The 21,133-nt window shown below is 33.5% G+C and overlaps 1 protein-coding gene across 1 annotated transcript; it reads left to right on the top strand.

The window, feature by feature from the left end:
* The first annotated feature begins 750 nt into the window (after positions 1-750).
* LOC130893044 (uncharacterized) lies at positions 751-9,959 on the top strand. The gene is made up of 6 exons (XM_057798810.1): positions 751-814; positions 1,815-3,380; positions 4,862-5,517; positions 7,184-7,355; positions 7,761-7,913; positions 9,805-9,959. Exons 1-6 carry the CDS (start codon positions 751-753, stop codon positions 9,957-9,959), a joined length of 2,766 nt encoding a protein of 921 aa, XP_057654793.1.
* The last annotated feature ends 11,174 nt before the right edge of the window (positions 9,960-21,133 follow it).

Raw genomic sequence — 21,133 nt, 5'->3', positions numbered from 1 at the left:
ATGTTATGAGTGTTTGGAATAGCTACTGACAACATCTTGAAGCCTTCAGTCTCTGGAAAGAGGTTTCCGCCAGAAAGCAATCTGTTTGAGGCTTCTTTGTCAATATGAGGCTGGTTGAATTCGTAATGATGTCTACCAATTAAAGTTTTTCTCGAATTCAGATTCTGGCAACTCTAAGTTGAGGGGTGATTATTCCAGCAACCAATCTAGGTGATTATTCACAATTAACAACATTGAATGTTGATGAAAATAATAATTAAAACGATTTTCATCATTTTTGATGTGCCTCATCTATTTAATATCAATTACGAGATCCACGAATTTGAACAGTTGCTCACGGTGTTTGTTAGGAATGTTATGAGTGTTTGGAATAGCTCCATCGACTCTTCTATCAACCACCACGATGTCATGTCTGTTATTTGTCACCTGTCTATCAGTGATATTGGACTTGCAACTGGTTCTTTCAATATTGAGAAAACCAAGCTTGTTGGCCATTCCTCTTGTTTTTATTAATGTTAGTAACTTGATACTGACAACATTATGAAGCGTTCGGTCTCTGGAAAGAGGTTTCCGCCAGAAAGCAATCTGTTTGAGGCTTCTGAGATCCGCGTATTTGGCCAGTTTCTCCTGGTGTTTATTAAGAATATTTGTGTTTGAAATGGCTTTATCTTGAGTTCTGGTGATGCTAGGTTGCGTTGGTGAGAGCTCCAGCAACCAATCTAGGTAATTATTCAAAATTAACAACATTAAATGTCTTCCGATTATAGTCATGATGATCCTAATAACCTTAATATTCTTATAACAGATACCAAAGGTAAGTTTCATTTGGATTGTGATAATTTTTCGCAATAACTGGATCTGGATCATCTGTATATTCAACAATGGTTATTAAGGTTTATTAGTGCAACTAGTGAAAGTTAAACTATGAAAGTAAATGATTATGAAGTGAGCAAGAAAGATTTAGAGGATTTATGGCGTGAAGATGGGAAAGATTTCAATTGAAAACACCAGAGAGACCATGGATGGAAGCACTATCAGAGCGAGTGGAAACCAGGGATGAAAAGAAGGTGGATAGTAGATAGTACAAGTTGGATAGGCGGAATAGACAAAGAAATAAACGAGGAAATACTGATTAAAACTGGAATGGTTGAAAGGAAATCAAAACCAATGGTATTCTAGCTTTGATTTGATAATTTCGAACAACAAAGTCAGAGGAATTTGAGAATTTAAGCTACGTTATAGTGGAACGGTGGTTTTTGCTACCAGTTTATCATAAAGCTGGGATATTCTTTCTTTTTTCATCCCTCAACATTAGGTGTACCAATTCATTTTTTTCGAAATAAAACTTCGTAGTTTTCAGTTTTTTTTAGCGATGAAAACGTTTCTTCTTACTACTATTACACCAATTATACCTGCAAATTACCCTTTCAAAAACTTGAAGTAGTTTTAGTTAGCTATGAGTATCCATCTAATGGTCAAACTGAACTTTTGTGCTTTGTGATATTGATTTCACAACAAGATTTTATCATTATCATTCCATTTGAATGTTCACAAACGAGGTGTGGTAATTGAGTTCTGGTCAAGCAAAAAAACCTTTCCTGGTAAACGTTTAAAGTAAATCCGATTAAAACTACAATTATAGCTTCTTTGAGGACTTGATGAGTGAGTCCCTTTGAGGTTTGACATCATTTTACCCAACGAAAAAGTAGTATGGGTCAATCTCGGAAGTATAATGATTGTATTGCCTTTTTTGTCAAAAATTATCGTAAAAACATAATTGCCATATCTCTATTTTTTTCTTTTTGTAATTATAGTGACAACTGAAGAGGATAATAAAAATTTTATTAACTCCGATGCGAAAAATACTGAAAGTATTGACATTGATATCCCTGAAGTAACAACTAGAAGATATCAAAATTTCCAACAAAGATACAGTCAAAAAAGGAAATCTATAGTTAGTTCTGGTCATAAAAAGCGTAATAAATATAAAGAGCAGCATGAAAATATTAATTCTAATATAGAAACTGATATAAATAACTCAAATCAATCAAATGGTACAGAAACCAAATCTTTTCCTCATACATATAATCGTTATTCAAAAGATCTTGATATAACAAGTAAAAATGATGATAGTAATATACAAAATATCACTACAAGTACCGAAACTAATAAATATAAAAGATTTAGATCAAGATATCATAAGAAAAATGATTTACCCAAAGATGACAATGCTACTATTAGTGATATAACAAATACAGAACCTCACGTATCCTTGACGAGTAAATTTAGAATAAAACCTAGAAATAATCGACGAAAGCTTAATAACGAATTAAATTCAAATTATACAACGATTAGCGATAAAAATGATGAAACAACTACTACAGAAATTTCAGTAACCACAGAAAAATATAGTAGATATCGATTTCGTCACCGTTTTACTACCACAAAAAGTACTACTGAAGTCTCTGAAACAACTAGTCCTCCAACAATACATCCAAATAACTCTTTACCTCCAAAAAAATTAAATAATATATACGCACATAAAAAACATAGACGTGGTAGAAATAAACATATTTCAACTAATAAACAAGAAAATAATGATATTGAAGTTAGTAGTACTACTAATAAAGAAGACTTGGTATCTACCACTGTAGCAACTGCTGAGTTTACTACTAAAGTTATCAGTTCAAATCCAAACAAAACTGTGAGTGGTACTAAAAGACTTAGATTGCGTGCTAAATTTGGGAGAAGGACGAATCTTACAACGAATTTTAAACATATTGAGACTACGACAAATTCTGTTAACACAACTGATGAGGAAACTATTGAAAGTACTATAACATCAACTCCAAATATTCCTCTTCAAGAGAAATATAAACAGTATAGGAAATTATTTGATCACTCACGACACAATCAAGCTGAACAAATTAAAGTAGATTCGAATGATACTTTTTTGATTAAATCTAGTGGAGACGATATTGTAAATAAACCTTTACAAATAGAAGAAAAACATATAAACGATTCAAAATTTACACACGAAGAAATAAATCCTTTTCAAAATAATGTTACTGGAACAGAAGCACCTAGCGAAGAAATTGTAACATTAAATAACGTTGAAACTACAACTGGTGGTCTAAGACTTCATACAGAAAATACAGAAGTTGATAAACGAAACGATTCGAGTTTAGAACAAGGTTTATTGAGATCAACTCAGGAACCTAGTCTTATGAAATCTAACACTGATGAACATGTCATCAATTTGGAAATGTTAGAAGCACCGAAAACTTTAGAAGTAATCAATTCAGATGAAAATTCTACTGTGAGTAGGAGAAAACGAAGGGAAAGTGAGAAATTCGATGCCGTAGATGGAGCGTTCGAAGGTAAATAGATTGTTTTTAGATTAGTTTTATAATTTTCGATTAAAATTGCACATTTCTATTAAATTGAATTAGGTTAAGTTGGAATTATTACCTTTATGTTGATGGGAAAATTGACAAAAATCGGTGAATCCGTTTATGAAACGATGAATTATCACTTTCTAATATTGTTTGTCAAAATTTGTCTGATAGATTAGTTTGAATAGTCATATATATGAAGAAAAAAGAAGAGAAAGTAATCTTCGTTAACACCTGGTTTTTATTTTCTCCTTCTACATACTCTTTCCTGTGTCTCGTCTTTGTATTTTATTCCATTTGTATTTCTTATAATTGATCATTTGGGTTTCACATAAGCGTTTTCGTAATGAGATTGTGGCACAATTAAACACCAAAGTGTACTATTTCTAATATATTACCAAGCTTTCGAATACCTATGTATTTATCATCAAGGACTTTTGCTATTTCTTTTAAAAATCGAATTAAAAAATCAATATTCAATTTGACGCTTTGTAGAAATAATAAGCTTATTGATTCTGGTTGCTGCAGAAATCGTCGCTAATTTTCATTGGTTAGATTATAGATTATGAATGACAATAAATTTTTATAGGTTAGATTAGGTTATGGATCGTTATGAATGATTTTGAATATTCATTGGTTTGATTATGGATTGCATTAAATTCAGCTCATTTTCTTGGTCTGTGCCTCTTTTTTTCTTTTAATTTTCGCTATTCATTATTCTTTCAACAAGTCGTTCTTTTTTCATCCGTTGTAAGAGTCCCCAACATTATAATTCTCTTTCCCCTGGATCCAGCAAGATTGTTGTAGTTATTTTTAATTTTCTCAATTGCCAGCACTGATGACATATGTCAACATTTGATTTCTGTCAAAACTTGATTATTTTTCAACCAATAAAAACCTCCAAAATGTCATTAATTAGATCAGTCTAATTTAGGTGGTATATTTAGGTCTTCTCTGGTATTCTATGTTTATCTTTTTTGTTATTCATTTTACTCTTCATTTCATATTTCATTTATGCCGCCTGAAATTTACTTTTCTGTCGTTCTGTCAATACCCAAGATTCACATTCAAATTGTTCCAGAATTGTTCTGTATATTGTTTTGAATATTCTTAGTTTTTTTATTTATGAATTTAGTGTTCATGTTTATTAGTTTTCGCATTTCTATTATTTATATCTGCATCTTTTGTCCCGTTTTCGTCTATTATTATTCCTAGGTATTGGTAGTGTTTAACATGTTTCTGTATCGATTCTTATATTTATCTTGGTCTCTTCTTTCTCAATCACCACTACATTTGTTTTGTTCTTGTTTATTTTCATTCCCATATCTATAACTGCTTTGCTCCACACCCTAATGTTCTTACTTCTAAATTTTTCCCTTTATGAATGTAAAAATGAATTGAACCCGTATTGTTCAGTATTCCAAAGCTTTAAACCTCAAACATTTTGTCAATTTCTTCGTTTGCAGGCAACATTACTGAACCAAAGGATAAATTAATCGATTTATTTGGACCAACTAACGATACCGACTCAGAAATAGATTATGGAAATGATTCTTCAAAAGATGTTAGTGTAACTGGAATAAGCGATAGCGAATTGCACTCAATGCAAGATTATATTGATAATAGAACAGCCGAAGAAGAAGTTACCATAACTGTCGTTCCTATATTAAATTTGAATGAAAACGTTGGAGGAATACAAACAATGGCAACTAATTTTGATACGACAGAAAGTGTTACAGAAAGTTATGTTGATACAAGTAACTATGGAAACGTAAATAATCAAACCGATGTGAATTTATCGGAGGAGGAAACTACAACAGATATTATTCATAATATAAAAGAAACTAATGAAACATCAATAGATTTAATTAATGAAACGGTTGAAGAAACTACTGAATCAGATGAAGATGACACGACATACAAATATGAAGATATTGGATTTACCGTCGACTGGAGTAGTACATCAAATACTGAAGATATACCGGAAAAAGTTAATGATACCAGCAATATAATGGTGTTAGCTAATATTAAAAATGAAACAGATATCCGGAAAGAAAAAAATTCGCTTGTTAACGATACCGTTAGAGATGCTACTAATATCGGCTTATTGATACAAGCTAAGGTAAGAATACAGAATATAAATTCGATTGCTGTATAATTAATTCCAGAAGACTTCGCCTAGAATACTCATTGGTTGTCGTTAAATGTGTATCTTGAACTTTTAAGAGTGTTAATAAGTTTTAAAAGGATTTAAAAGTAAAAATGAGTCAATTAAGTTCGACATACGATCATATGTATGAAAATTGAGTTTGCTCGAACAGCTAGAGCTTAGTACAAGTTAGTATATTGACTTCTTGTTCTTTCATCTAGCCTGTTGAACTACTAAATAGTAACTCCGTTGTTTTATAGAGCGTTTTGATTTTCTACGGTTTAATGGTGATGTGCCGCGTGCAATTCTAACTATTCGTCCAGTTAAGTCTTCTACCTTGAACGTTCTTCTTCTTATTTCTTCTTCCTACCTTCTTACTTTAAGGAATACCCTCTTTTCATTTGTCCCTAGTCACTGTTTCAGCTGAGTCAAGTTTCATATCGTCGAATAGCTTTTTCCTCAGCTCCCAGTTTACATCTAAATGATACTTTTGATGTCATTAATTTGGTTTTTGAAGATATCGTGATTTGGCAGTGTGGTTACTTTTCCAGAAAATGATAATTCAATGGAAGTCCATTCTGTATCTTTATTCAATCAATCATGATGTTGAGTACTAGTTCCAACAGTTATTGTTTTGCTTGGCATAAGAACTGACACAGAGCAGAGGCGTATACCAAGTTCCAGCTTTAGAAAAATATATGGCCTCAAAGTAGGGCCCAAAATATCAATTATTCAACTTAAAAATATCAAATTTGGTGGATAGTATGATTTATTGGTCAGAGACGGCATTAACGAGGAAAAGCCGTCCTTAAAAAATGACTAAACCTGGGACATGTATCACGATGAAATACTAAAAAGCTTTGAGAAAAAATTCACCTCAATACTAAGCTGTAGAAGCAAATGTGAACAAAACAGCTTAAGAGAAATGCAATCAAATGGTAAACGGATGGTTCTGAAACAGCAGGCAGAACTGGAATAGGAGTTTACTGGCATAGATCCAAGCACTCTGAATGCCTGGGTAATACACCAGATAATCGTCATGTCTAATAACCAAACAGACATTATTTGGCAATGCATAAGATATGGTTAAGAGGAGTAAGATCAATAGATCAGCTATAATCACTGGTATCTCCAGCAGTATCCAGTATTCAGCAAGAAAAGGGAACTCCAAAAATCCTGTTGATCGTGGTGTACATGGTACTTTAATATAAACACTCACAAACACTCGCATACACACAAGATGATTTTTTATAGTCTTTTTTCTTTCTTTCCTTCCAGAGAGAGATATTCGTTGGTTTATTTTAACGAAGAATAGGGTTATTTTATTGCAGGAGGTTTCATGGAATGGCCCCGATATAGGAACAATTTTCTCTGTGGGGCTTTTTTGAGAGTGTAATGGATTTTTCTTGATTCAAAACCTGCAACGCCGAGATATCTTATGAACACGATATATTTGACCTGAATCCTTGTGGTTCGTTTGCCAAAGATATCAGTGGTACTTGAAAGATTTGTATCTATTGTAGGATTGTATTCATTGAATATCATATTTATTATTTTTAATTCAATTCATTTAGTTTGAAATTACCATTGAACATCAGTTTTTTCAATCCCTCTAAAGTCATTTTATTATTGTTTTTAGAATAACACAAATTACATTGCTCTAAAAGTTAATGCTAGTGAAAACGCTGCCAATATGATGTTGAACTTTACTTGGCCATCTACAGATGACATAACCAATAGACTTACGTTAAATCTGATGAAGAAGTCAAATCAGTACGTCATCAATTCAGTTCAATTGTATCTTGTGAAAGGTGAGTTTCAACATTTTTTATTAAATTTTTTCAAAGAAGTACTTTGTTGGAAGGAAACGAATCGAATCTTTCAGATTAATCAGTTCTATGATTCAAGTTATTGCGTGATAAGCTTTTCAATAAAATTAATATCGATCAGCAATTTTCTAATTTCTTTCTTTAACTTTTCGTTACTTAACTGGAGTTTTGACAATAATCACGTGGTCTTTTTGAACAATCAAATGTTGGTAAGTCTACTTCGTGAGGAACGATGCTGATGGTAGGTTGTCAATATGGATATGAGGTTATTTACATCCACCAAATTTCTTGTTTCTTCATAATTTAGATAGATCAAAGATACTAAACAGAATCACTCCTTTGTTAATTCATGGATAAAATAGATAATGTGTCAATCTTTATTTTTAGAAGGGAATGTAACCGTTTTGACATCGAACGTATCTCAGCCGCACACAATCGGAGAAGCAGGTTCATTATATTTGGACCCGAAAGATGGTGTTAAGATAGTTTTTTCAAATGGTGGTTTTTTCACGTCTTCAAAAGGTAATAACCAAACAGAAGGTAAGTTCGAAATGTAAAAATTAGATATTTATATACAAAATGCATATGAAAACAAGAAATTGAAGTAAATTTTTTTGACAGTCGCGTGATTGGTACTGTAGATTGTATAAAGGTTCTACTTAATATTCGATAAAGGAGATTTCACTAGATTGAGCTTCAATTCCTCATACAACTCTTAGTCACAATAACTTACCTGGAAGGTGGAAATTTCGCTAAAACGATCGGTTTGACTTTTGCAAACAATAAATACCCTGTATATTTTGATAAAACTGCATATTGAAAGAACGAGGATTGAAGGAGGAATCTTAATATGCCTAATATACAGGGAAATGCATTAAAAAAACGTAGACCTTGATGATATCGGCATATTTTCCATATAAAACCACCAAAAGCACAAAATTAAACGAGTTTGAAGGTTATATATTATATTCCATTCATTTATCGTATAAAACAAATAACTTAGTTGAAAGCAATAACAATAAGGCGCATTGGGTGACTAGCAACCTCTAGAGTATGAATGTACTGTAATCAAAAATTATTCCAAGGTCATTATTTCTTTGAAAGTCCAATTACATATTCCGTTTGAATTAAACTATTTGAGTCAGATATATTTTTGGTGAAAACAGTTGAATTAATAAGTTTTTACGGCCACTCAGTATGGATAAAATTCCCGTGAAAGTGAATTCGAAGCCAAACCCTCCGAAAGCAAAATAACTACTAAAAGTTCCAGTTATTTAAGTTTAAAAAAGTAATGTTTGATGAATAATATTAAAGTTTTAAAGATGTAAGTGACTACGTTGATGTGATATATCATTTTAGTTTAGGATTCATAGAAAAACCTCGAGCTAATAAAGCCTTAATTCGGATCAAGACCAAAAGGCACGTAATTAGAAGATAATTACGAAAAATACAACACGTTAACCCTCATCGAATTTAGCCCAAATGCTATCAAAAAAAGTGTAGATTAAATCATACTGAATATTACGATTATTCAAAAATGTTTTTGTTGTTATCTCCCCCATTTATAAAAATGGTTGCCTTTTCAGTGACTCACCCGCCTACTCTTGTGCCATCATTTATCTATTTAATCAACATGCAAACATACGCATCCCTAAAACATTAATTAATTATCTCAATTTCGTAGTGTGTTTTGTTTTATGTTCCAGTTTGTTTATATACATGCTGATTCCAAGAACCAACACCTCCTTTTCTTCTGGTATATAGTCAGGCAATTTAGCTTTTTCTTTCTTTAAACCCAGAATGGTTTTCAATTAACCGCCACAGAATTATTCAGAACAGCAGCCGAAAATGTTGGAATAGTCATGCCAGTCGCCAATTTCTGGATCCTATTAGAAGAGGAAGCTCAGATCCTTAACCAAAACGTTAAACTCAATTGGAACATTTTTTGCTGAAAAATGTTCCTTGTATCTTTCTGTCTGTGGCAGATTTTCAATGATTCATTTTTGGCCAGGTATTTAAGTGCATAGGTTGCACTGAAGCACCATATATTGAACATGTGATTTGTTAATAGTCAGCACATCGGTTGGGATCGTCGGGACCCTCCGAATAAGCACTTCCTCACCTTCGAAGCCAATAAATTTGCAATTCAAAATGAATCAAAGATCGATTTATATAAGAGACTGAAAATTTCCTGGAAATTATAACCTGCAACGATATTTGTTGTTGGTAGATGTGGAGAATAAGTTTAGAAAGTGATGTGGCAACTATGAACGCATCTATAAGTTAAAATGTGTATAAAAATCAACATTAGCATCTTTTCCTTTTGTCCCATAAGCTTTTTTTATCAAATTGGTAACAGTTCTTTACTGATATTTGATAAATACATAATTTATCGTGTGAAATTATTGAAAAAACATTCATATCTTTTCAGAACTGTCTGCTGACAAGAAAGGAAAACGTATACAAGTGGAAATTATTGTTGGTACTGTGTTATTGACGTCTCTGGTATTTCTGCTTATTTTCGCAGCTTATAAACTTTTTCGATTAAGGAAAAAACAAGAAGACATGATGACAGCGGGACTCTAAATCATTTATTAGAACCATTTTCACTTTATTAAAAATGACAACTTTGCATAAATTATATAAAGTTGTTAATAATTGTACAAAGTTCATTAAAATTGATTTTATAGTTTGTATATTTGTTGTATTCGAACGATTGGTATTAAAAATATTGGTAATTAATAATCCGAACGAAACGAGATGTTATAAGATGGTCATTATTGAATGAAAAAGATTGAATTTAATGATTTCCTGCTTACGGAACCTGAACGTTTTTCGAGATTTCAAATTTTCGGTTAGAAAAAAAAAAATGTTTTATATTATTACTTATACATGGTAATTCATCGAGGCGCTCTTCTAAAGGAATATACTTAACCATCATTTCAAATTTTGATGCATCATTTTTTCTATTGTGATGCGGTTTTTTTTTCAAAATTTGAACGTTTATTTAAGAAAAACATGTACAATAGTATTTTTCAAAGTTTTGCCCATCTGAAGCTATGACCTTTTCTCATCTTTCTGGCAATTTGTGGATCACATCCCAAAAGAACTGCGCCAGCTTGGCAGCCAAGAATAAATCAAGCCAATTTTTGATATCTTGCTCTGATGTAAGCCGTTTTCCAGTGAGGGCGTTCTGCATCGACCGGAATAAATGGTAGTCAGAAGGGGCAAGGTCTGGGCTACGAGGCGGGTGAGGTATAACTTCCCTTTCACTGTTTTCCAAATAGTTCTTAACCGGAATAGCAACGTGGGGCCGAGCGTTCATGATGGAAAATTATTGCCTCGTGTCTGGTCGGATAATCCGGGCGTTTTTTGGCTACTGCTTTCTTCCAAAGGGTTAACTGTGTTCTCCTTTGATGGTTTCACCCGAATTTAGTAGCTCATAATACAGCACACCCTTCTGATCCCACCATTACCTTCGCGCCTTGGATATTCGGCTTTACCGTTGAATTGGCTGGTTGGTCGGATTTCACATATGATTTTTTGCGTCCTTTCATCATCAGTAACAATCCGATGCAAAAATTACTTGCTTCTGTGGCGTTCCAGCAGCATTTCGGACATGCAAAACCGCCTTTCGACGTTTCTCGGTTTGCGTTCATGTAGAATCCAATTTCCTTGCTTTTGAATATATCCAGCTGCTTTTGAAATGGCTGCCTAAGTGACACCCAAAGATTCTCCGAGCTCTTCTTGTGTTTGGCAACAGTCTTCATCGATTAATGCTTCCAGTTCTTCATATTCAAACTTTTTCGGCTGCCCATCGTCTTCCAAGTCAACATCACCACTTTTATAAATCGTGCAAACCACTTTTAGCATGTTCACCATAAACTTCCGCCAAAATACGATGACTTTCGGCAGCGTTTTTCTTCATATTAAAGTAATGAAGAAGTGGGACATATTAGAGTGAAAAAAATTATTGTTGTTAACTTTTCGAATGAATGACACATACTGAAAAGACGTTCAATAACAGTAGGTTTCCAACGCAGGTTCGGAATATTGGAACGATGTAATATTATACATGTTACGCCATCTCTTATCAAACCGCACGAATTAAGTTGTAGACCGAATAAGATCGATCGGCAATGATATCTCAGGAACGGATTATATTACAGCTTCAGAAAAAAAAATTGTAAACAAAAGTGGTCACGAGAAATACGTGGAAATTATTTTAAAAATTTTAGGTCCACTATTATAGGGCGTATTAGAAAATATGAAATCGAAAAAGCGAAATGTTTCAAAATTTACCCCATTAAGTGGCACTTTATATACAATAATCATATTATACAACAAATTCTGCCCATTTTTTATCTTTCAAGTTTTAGTCTATCTCTTCAAATAACAGCTGGGAGAGAGTGGGAACCTTGTTATGAAAAAAGATCCTATAAGTCCGGTTCTGCTTAGACGATTTTTAAGTGCTAGAGGGCGTTATTTTTTGGATATATTTAAGTATAAGCATAAAAGTTTTTAAAAGAAATCTAAATGAGCTTTTAAAGCTTGCGGCTCCTCGAAAACAAATCCTCAAATGGCGGGAGAGAATCGGCTGACATTACTGCCCCCTCTTTCTTGATTTGAAATAAAAAATTCAAAGCATATTATCAATCAGTGACGCTTTGGTCATGGATTGACGATTGGGTTTTTCGTTTAGTACAAATCTCAGAAAACGACAACAATTTACAAAAAAATCGAATTTTCGCGTTTTTTTTTGTATAAAAAGATAAATAATAAATGAAAACATGTATCTATCGCAGAAACGATGTGTTATTCTCCAAATTTTAGGTCGATATGTTAATTCCAGAAGTTTACGCGTGGTGTGGCCGCTTCATGGCACTAATTCTCGCGTTAAGCTCTTTGATCTACCGCCATCTAACGCCAAACGGCAATGTTAACTCCGTTGATAAATTATCGCGTCAAGACGTGGCTACACCTACGGTTAACGTCCATTATCGCGATAATTAATGGCATTTTTCGTTAGTGTGGCCGCAAAGTAAGCATAAAAGGCTCTGTATACCTGCGCCAGACGCGCTGAGACCTTCAGGAACCTAGGTAGCCCTTCGCCTAGCTAAGAGGGTCGAAGCGTGCGTGTCAACTTCAAATGTAAGCGTTCAAAATCCGGGAAACGCTTCGAGACATTTATTTCTACTTATATGTAGATTAAGGAAACTTTTTGAAAATTGCCAGGAGAAAGTCCCGTTTAAATTTCAAACAGACAGATTGTTAAAACTATTCCTTAGCTTAATCTCAAACAATATCGATGGTGCTATGACTTCTGCTACCAGACAATCACCAATAAGGCATAAAACCTAAAATAAATAATGTAATTGATTAGAAGACGGAAATTATTTCTCATCGAGAGCTTAGTTTATTAAATTATCATATTGTTTTGGCATGAAAATTTCTGACTTTTTAACTACACGTTTCTTTGCTTGACGTTTAAGAAACGCAAGTGATTTCATTCATCATATGATTATAAGAATCATCCTGTACAACAAAGTAAGAATATGTACATAATTATTCTCTCTCTCCCTCTCTCTGAATCGCATTTTCTAATAATTACTGGTTAATAAGTGCTGTATGAGTTTGTTATGGTATACGATTTTTAACCGTCTTTCTTGTCGGAGCGTGACGACACTGGTCTGTACTTTACTGGTAATTTTACATCCGATTCTCATGTCCTGTTGGGGTATGCTTATAGCTCACACCCCCTGCTTTGATTGCATTGGAACTGTATATAAAAATATCTAGTCAACAATACATAGAACCTGACGGATTTACTTGAAATAATAAAACAATTATTGGAAATATAAACAATAACTAAGTTTGAGATAATTTTCTCAACACGTTGAGAATCTGGACCAGAATGACTCCATAGATTTCAAAGAATTATCTCGCAGTTGACTTCTGTAACAGAAATCTCCTCGTGGAAGTCAACAGATCAGAAGCTGATCATAGATACGCGTTCATATTCGTCAAGAGTATCTCAGAAATTATAATCGAACTAAACTAAATTATCAAGAACTCAATATGGATAAGAAAAGACCACTGGCCCAAAACTATTTTTGACGAGAATGGTCTACGTATATGTATATATTTACACTGCGACCCAAAGGATCTATTATGTTCCCCTTTTTTGGTGCGATACTGGAGAATCCAGTGTTTACAGATGATCCATCAATCGCACTCCTTGTGGATGTGGGATGGCTTTAATTGCCAGATATCTTCGTCTTCTATTCCAAGAACTTCCAGGTGTATTGCTCTGGAGTTCCTTAATGTTTCACACTTCGAGAGAATGTGGATAGAGGTTCCGTCCTCTGTGCAACAAAATCTACACGCCGCTTTATCTTCTAGGTCTGGCGTCTTCAGTTTGTTCAAGCGACAGTGCTCCGATATAACTCCTGTTAGTATTCTTAATTAGGTTGATATATTCAGAAGATCTACTCTGGTTATAGTTTCCCAGAAGAGTCTTTGTCTGCCTCAGCCCCTGTAGGTGGTTCCAATACTTGGTTGGACGAGAGTAGCAACGACAATAGCGTCTAGGTCTAGCGTCTTCAGGTGTTTGTTGACGTGACAGTGCCCCGATAGAACTCCTGTAAGTATTCTTACTTAGGTTGATACATTCAGAAGATCTACTCTGGTTATAGTTTCCCAGAAGAGTCTTTGTCTGTCTCAGCCCGTGTAGGCTGTCCCAATAATTGGTTGCACCAGAATGGCAACGACATTACCGATTATGAACCTTCTGAGAATTCAAGTTATAATGAAGATGAAGTTGTTTCAGAACCTAGTGCTGATGTCGAATTTAATGATAATGACGATATTTTTGGAATTGCTTTTTTTCCTTAGTGAATTCTTCCCCAACAGAAATATTGTTGGTTGTCTCTTATTCATCAAGAGTTTGATTGTTTATACGAAGTTGCCACGGATTTCTTAAACACTCGTTATTCGACGTAATAAAATTTGACCGTTTAGTAATAATTTTAAACGTTTTTGATGTTAATAGCCTTTGCACCGGACACGTTAACTAAAAATGGAAGTAGTGAAATGTAACGATCTCATCAAAATAAAAGGGTGTGATCACCCTAAACATTCGCTTAATATTTATTGGCTCCCACGCTTTCAGTGTAACCAACATTTCGTAGAATGTGAACGAATTTTCGCATCCAATTGATAAGAATAAAATAATAAAAAATGCATTCCGTCATTTGCTACAATCTCACAATTGGATTATCCTCGCCGTAAAAGCGATTTCAAAAAATTAGTTAACATTCTCATTGTTTTATTTCGCCTGAAATGGTTCTGAAATTATACAGTTAACAAAAAAATGGAGAAAAGTTATCTGCATTCAGTCCGGTGTAATGCGTAATGCGGTGGTTAGATTCCGAGTAAAAACCTTTTTTTCGCGACTCTCTATCTAGTTCCTCGAGACGATTCAAACTGAGTAACAATTATGATAAAGTTTGTGGAATTTTGTGGTTGTGGTCCGATTTATTTTGCTTGAATCGAAGCAATAAGACCCTTGCAATAAGCCCACAGTTCTTCCTGTGAAAAGCAGTGAGTCCCAAAATGGTCCAGGGGTTCACGGTAAACTCGAAGGGAGTCTACGTTGGACGTTACGAAAAATGGGGGTCCTCAATCGTAAGCATGAAAATTTATTTTGTTTCGATAAGCAGATAATGTTTTAGAAGCTCAGTGACTGTTAATTGTGTGTGCTTATTCCATATTCAGTACAACGCGTCGAGACTTGCCGTTGCCGCGCTGGCCGCCGTCCTGTCCGCCACGCTTGTTCAGACAATCAAAACTTTGTTTAGTTGATTTTTTTATCAAATAATTAACCCTATCAAGCAATCAATTCTAACTTTTTATTTCGAAAACTGTTAATTCGTCGTTGAAACACAACGCAAATTTTCGTAGATAGAATTTCAAATTTTTTTTTGAGATTTGGAAATTGGTAGTAATGTAGCTGCTAAGGAGTCTATCAGATCCAGCAAAATTTTGAAAGTTGTCCAAAAAAAAGTGTGGTAGGTTAGGTTAGGTTTAATGGTTTAAAGTAACTAGAATAATCTACGCAGATGATTTGGTACTAAGTAGTAATAACAAAATGAATGGGAAATATATATAATGGAAGCTTTGAGAACATCAACAAATATATTAATGAGAAGAAACAAGAGAATGATCATAAGCAACGATAAAAATGTACATGAAATATACCCAAATGGAACAAAAATGAGAAAAAGTGGATAGCTTTGAAAAGCAGGCTCAAAAATAAGGCAAGATGGAAGAATCGAGTACAGATGTAGCAGGAAGACTCTTCGGAATTATTAGAAATACCTTCCTGGTAATGAAAACGATACCGAAAAGGAAGAAAACACATATTTTTGAAAAAGTATTCACTCCTTCACTCACTTTTGGGGTAGAAATATGGACCACATCTCAAAGACAAATAAATAAGATACATGGAAATAATATGTCTAATGAAGATAGAAAGCAAAATGAGATTGGACAAGAAATGATAAAAAGCTCTAAGAACAGAATAAAAAGACCAAGAGTGAGGAACGCGAACTTGCGAAGGAATTGGATAGAAAATAATGAAGGAGATTTTGGAGAAGCGATACAGCTAGATTCCACCCTTGAAAAGGAATGGATACAAAAGAATGGAGGAGACCACGTCCCCCGATCTGGCACCATCGAATTACCTTTTATTTCGACTTCTTTGAATGGTCAAACTTTCACAAATGACGATGACCTTCAATCTGATCCAGTTTTTTGCTGATAAGAACCAGAAATTTTACGAGCGCGGAATAATGAAACTGAAAGAAGAATGGCCGAAGGGTCATTGAGCGAAATGGAAAATATATAATTTATTAAAAACTATTCTTTGTTAAAAAAGTGTTTTATTTCATACTACAAACCCGAAATTACTTATCGTCAACCAATAGTTGGTTTGAAGTATTAGAAAAAACTTTTAGTACCACACTGTATATGTATATAATCAAACCATTGTACCACAATACTACGTAGTTGATTGAAAAGCATGTATCATCATAATATCATCTGCTTAAATTATTTATCGTAATATAAACCACCCTCTTATACATAAATACAATAGAAACCCCCTATATACCCTTTAATTCGATACAGCTGAAAATGATTGTAGTAGAAGGGGAAACAAATATAATGAATCAAATAGTATAGCGACATTATTTATATTAAGTTGATTTCTGTCCTTGCGGTTTATTTTATTTTCTTCAAAGAATAACTTCACGATTATCACCTGCCATGATTTTCATCATCCTTGACGAATCGTGTGGTTTTTACTGTTTCAAAAGCAGCTGTTGTTTCGTGAAAAATGTTGATGCAAAGTCATGCAACGGAAATAAAACTTTCGGAAAACTATATAACCGAACAGTTAATATTAACTTTGTATTTTTTATAAAAATTAATACAGCGGATAACGTAACTCGGAAATTTGAAAAAAAAACATGATATAAATAGAAAAACAATGTTAATACATACCACCATAATATCGGCTATTACATACCGAAATTTATAAAAATCGTGCGAGACGTTTCCAAGATAATTGGGGTGCTCCTTACACAAAACACACTGTGTAGAGATCCAATTATATTCAGATCACGATATTTTAGAAATTTAAGAAAAAAAAACGTCGTTAGATAATTTTCTAAAAACGTGCGTGACGGGAAAAAGTTCTTTCTATAATTTCTTCTCGACTGGTATTTGTAGGTAAATAAATTCCACTACAAAATATATACAGGATGTAGATAAAATGTGCGCCTCATAATCCATTCATTAAATTTCAAAATAATACACTTCAACATACACTTTATACGAGTGCATTTTTATATTTTGTAGGTGAGTGTGATAAGTTAAAACTTGCAATTAACAGTGAATTTTTTCAGTATTTTTTAACTTTGAACTATTTTTTCGGTGTTTATGATTATAGTTTAGTCCCAGTTAGCTGTAAGAATCTACAGTGATTTATACTTTTTAGACCAAGACATCTTTTTGTAAACATGGTATACAAATTGTTTTCGTTATCGCAAATTCAGACTTGTAAGTTTTAGAACCAAGGAACTATCGGTTGAAATTACTGTATTAATTCCAAGTCTTCAAAAGGCAAAAGTAACCGCACCATTGCCAACATCGAGGTACCGTGGACTAAAAGGTGGAAAAATATTTATCCACCACCAATAGAAAACGTTCAGGGTGGCTTCGGAAGACCACAACTTTACCCAGAGATAGCAGCACAGATGTATGAATCTAAAGATCTGCCTTTGAGTACCCACAACAGTGAAAAGGAGATTGAGAAGAGATGTCAAAATAAAATTAAGAAGTTGCAGTGGCCTAAAAAGATAAAGATAAAAAGAAAAAAATAAGGTTATAAAAAACATTCGAGGAAAATGTGGTATGACCAATGCTGATCGACATCCCGAGGGTGAGGAAGAATGTACTGGAAATCCTATTGAGTTGTTGTGGGACAAATGGGGCAGGAAAGTCAGAACGTTGTGTCCTACTTCCGTTTTACCTCTGTGGAATATCCTGAAAAACAAATAACCTAACCTAATCTAACCTAATCTAACCTAACCTAACCTAACCTAACCTAACCTAACCTAACCTAACCTAACCTAACCTAACCTAACCTTACCTAACCTAACCTAACCTAACCTAACCTAACCTAACCTAACCTAACCTAACCTAACCTAACCTAACCCAACCTAACCCAACCTAACCTAACCAAATAAACGACGTTTATTTGTTGATATTGAATACCAAATTTGTGCACCGAAATAATCAAATCAAAATGTGGTTATATAATTTAAATATATGACAATTTTTCATTTTATTATTACTATATTCTTATCTATACAGGGTGTTCCACGACGAGTTAAAACTATCTGTATATACTCATAGTAAAATCATAAAAATTCTCACGTTTTTAAGTGAAATATTTTCAAAGATGTCAGACTTCTGGTAGAACATGATTTTACTATTAGTATTTTACCATATACAGACTGTTTTAACTCGTCGTGGAACACCCTGTATATGTTAGGGTATGCAAAAACTTTTGACCTGTGTATCTAACACTTCCAAATCATCGACTGACAATAACAGGCAACTTCTGAAGATGCCAACCGCACGATTGACAAAAAGTCAAGTAGCAAAAGATTTTTCCGACTGTACCCCCTCTCCTGTTGTGTAGAAATGATTCAAGTTTCCCATGCATGGAAACAATAAACGCGTTAATGATATCCATTTGGTTGTTGTTCCACTCGGCTTGAGCTGCACCTCTAAGTTCCTGGAGGGTGGTGAGAGGTTTAATTTCATTTGAGATAACTGGTTCCACCAAATCCCACATGGTAATCTTCAAATATTCTAAATCTGAAGTACATTTTGTACTTTTATAGTGCCATGGGATATCGATGGAAATGAAACTGGCCTGAAATTCACTTCAGAGAGGAAATGTGTTTGAAATGCCTCTTCAAAACGGTTTCTCCTTGATATAGAACGACTTTCTTGGCAAAAGATAGTCTTTTTGGACGCTCTGGCCCTATCTAAACTCTGTGTAATCCAAATCCAAAAGGACATTTCACCACAGAGCTGATAAAAACAGCGGACCCGAAGTTCTGAAAGATCTCGAAGAACAATTAAACCTTTGTATGGAATTAGATAGATCAATTTTAGCAATGGATGAGGAAATACAATACCTGAAAAAATCTACGGGTCTACAAGACGAAGAAAAACCCAAAAGTATATACGGTATGTAATAAATTATGAAAAATACGCAAAAACGGGATAGATAAAATCGAATTTTTGTTTTCTTTCAGTTGTATTGGAGTTTCAAACTAATAAACAAACTAATAAAATGAATAATTAAATTTGTTTAGATGGGTGATTCCGTTCTAACTGTGATATTCAATGTCCTGTATTGTTTTTTTGTACTAGTCATTAATTAATAATCAATTAATAAAAATTTTGTGTTAATTGAATAATTCTTAAGATATTTGAACATTATTTTTATACAATATAACTTGCCACTTAAAGAAAACTTATACTACATCACTTGAATGTCAGTACCGTGTCATGTCCATTCCTAGAATTTACCGATAAATTATTAATTTTTTTTGTCGTAACAAATGATTTAAACTAATTACCTTATAAATTCTAATGTTTATGATCAAACTGAGGAAAATTGATGCACTTGTTGTTTAATATCTTAAGTTACAATGTCAGTACCGTGGATAAATGAGTCAGTACCGTGGAACTCAAAATCCGACATTTGTGTCTTGCTCGTGATACTTTGAAGTTGTAGTAAATTCCTCTTAGAGTTTTATTTTTACAGTAAAATAGATGAATAATATGCATAAAAAAGTTAGAAAAGTTAAATTTTAAAATCTTGAAATTTTGAATACAAAAAATCACAGTTAGAACGGAATCACCCAGATGTTAATTTCGATTTTACAGGTAATCGAACAAATATTAACAAATATCGATGAATTTTTGGTGTTTAATACCTCAAATTAAAGCGTATACTCTATTTAATAACTAATTTTTCGTTAATTAACCGTTTCGTTAAAACTATTTCTATTAATATACATCCGAAAGTAATATAACTGTTAAACAAGTCAATTGTAATAATTAATCATTATTTTTTGACAAAATACTACTTCAACTGAAAAAATTGAATTAATAATGGTTGTTTTTCAAAATTAAAACAAAAAAAATCAACTTAAATTTGATCGAAACGTGTTTTCTTCATCACCACTTCAGACCTTCCCGAAACCGACATAGTGAAGTCCTCATCATCTACTACGTTGTTTTTAGCATTGTTTGTAAAGGAAAACACTGGAAAAAGTGAAAATTTAATACCAGCTTATATGGGGATCATCGACAAGGCACCAGGAGGTGGTGATTTTTACACTCGGTTTATTCAAAAATGAATTAATGACTACCCCAACTATTAAATACCTCATAAAAAAAGTTTTCGCGTTCCTGTCCACCAAAGACGAGCGGCTATAAATCTGGAAAGTAAGTTTGTTATAGTGTTTGGAATGGAATCAGTTACGTACGACGACCATGCATTATGCCTAGCTAAACATGCTATAGAACAACTCCTATAAACGCTTTCCGTTTTGTACGAAAATAGCACTAGCACTAGTTAAAAACCAGTTTCTTCATTCCTGTCTACTGTAGACTGTAGTTTCCTGGTATAAACTCACTATTAATATATCTGAAAGGCGGGGAATCCCTAGAGTATCCATGATTAGATTATACGGTAGACTTTCATCATGCAAAGACAGTGAATAATTCACTATCAAGTGAGGAATAAACATCATTAATCAGCTGAAAGTATTATGTCGTTAGTACATAAAAAAAACCAAACTTTTGTTGTTTGTAGTTGTAGTTGTTTAAAAACTGTACTTTCAATTAATTGTATTATAAATGACTACCCTATCGTTTATAACACATGACCGGTCTTACACGTAGAACGAATTAAAGTTTTATAGGAGAGTGAGTGTATACAGTGTGGGAAACTTATTATACGTACAGACACACACACTGACACTCCTTGTTCACGCGGAGCTCACTTCCTTTTTCTGCTCAAAAGGGCGCAACTTCTAGCTAGGGTAATGGGAAATATATCAGATTTAATTAGATCGGCTCCCTTCTGATGATATGGATTTATTGTATTT

This window comes from Diorhabda carinulata, chromosome 4 (genome assembly GCF_026250575.1).
Source record: "Diorhabda carinulata isolate Delta chromosome 4, icDioCari1.1, whole genome shotgun sequence".
NCBI lineage: Eukaryota > Metazoa > Arthropoda > Insecta > Coleoptera > Chrysomelidae > Diorhabda > Diorhabda carinulata.
This window is presented reverse-complemented; position numbering and strand designations above follow the sequence as displayed.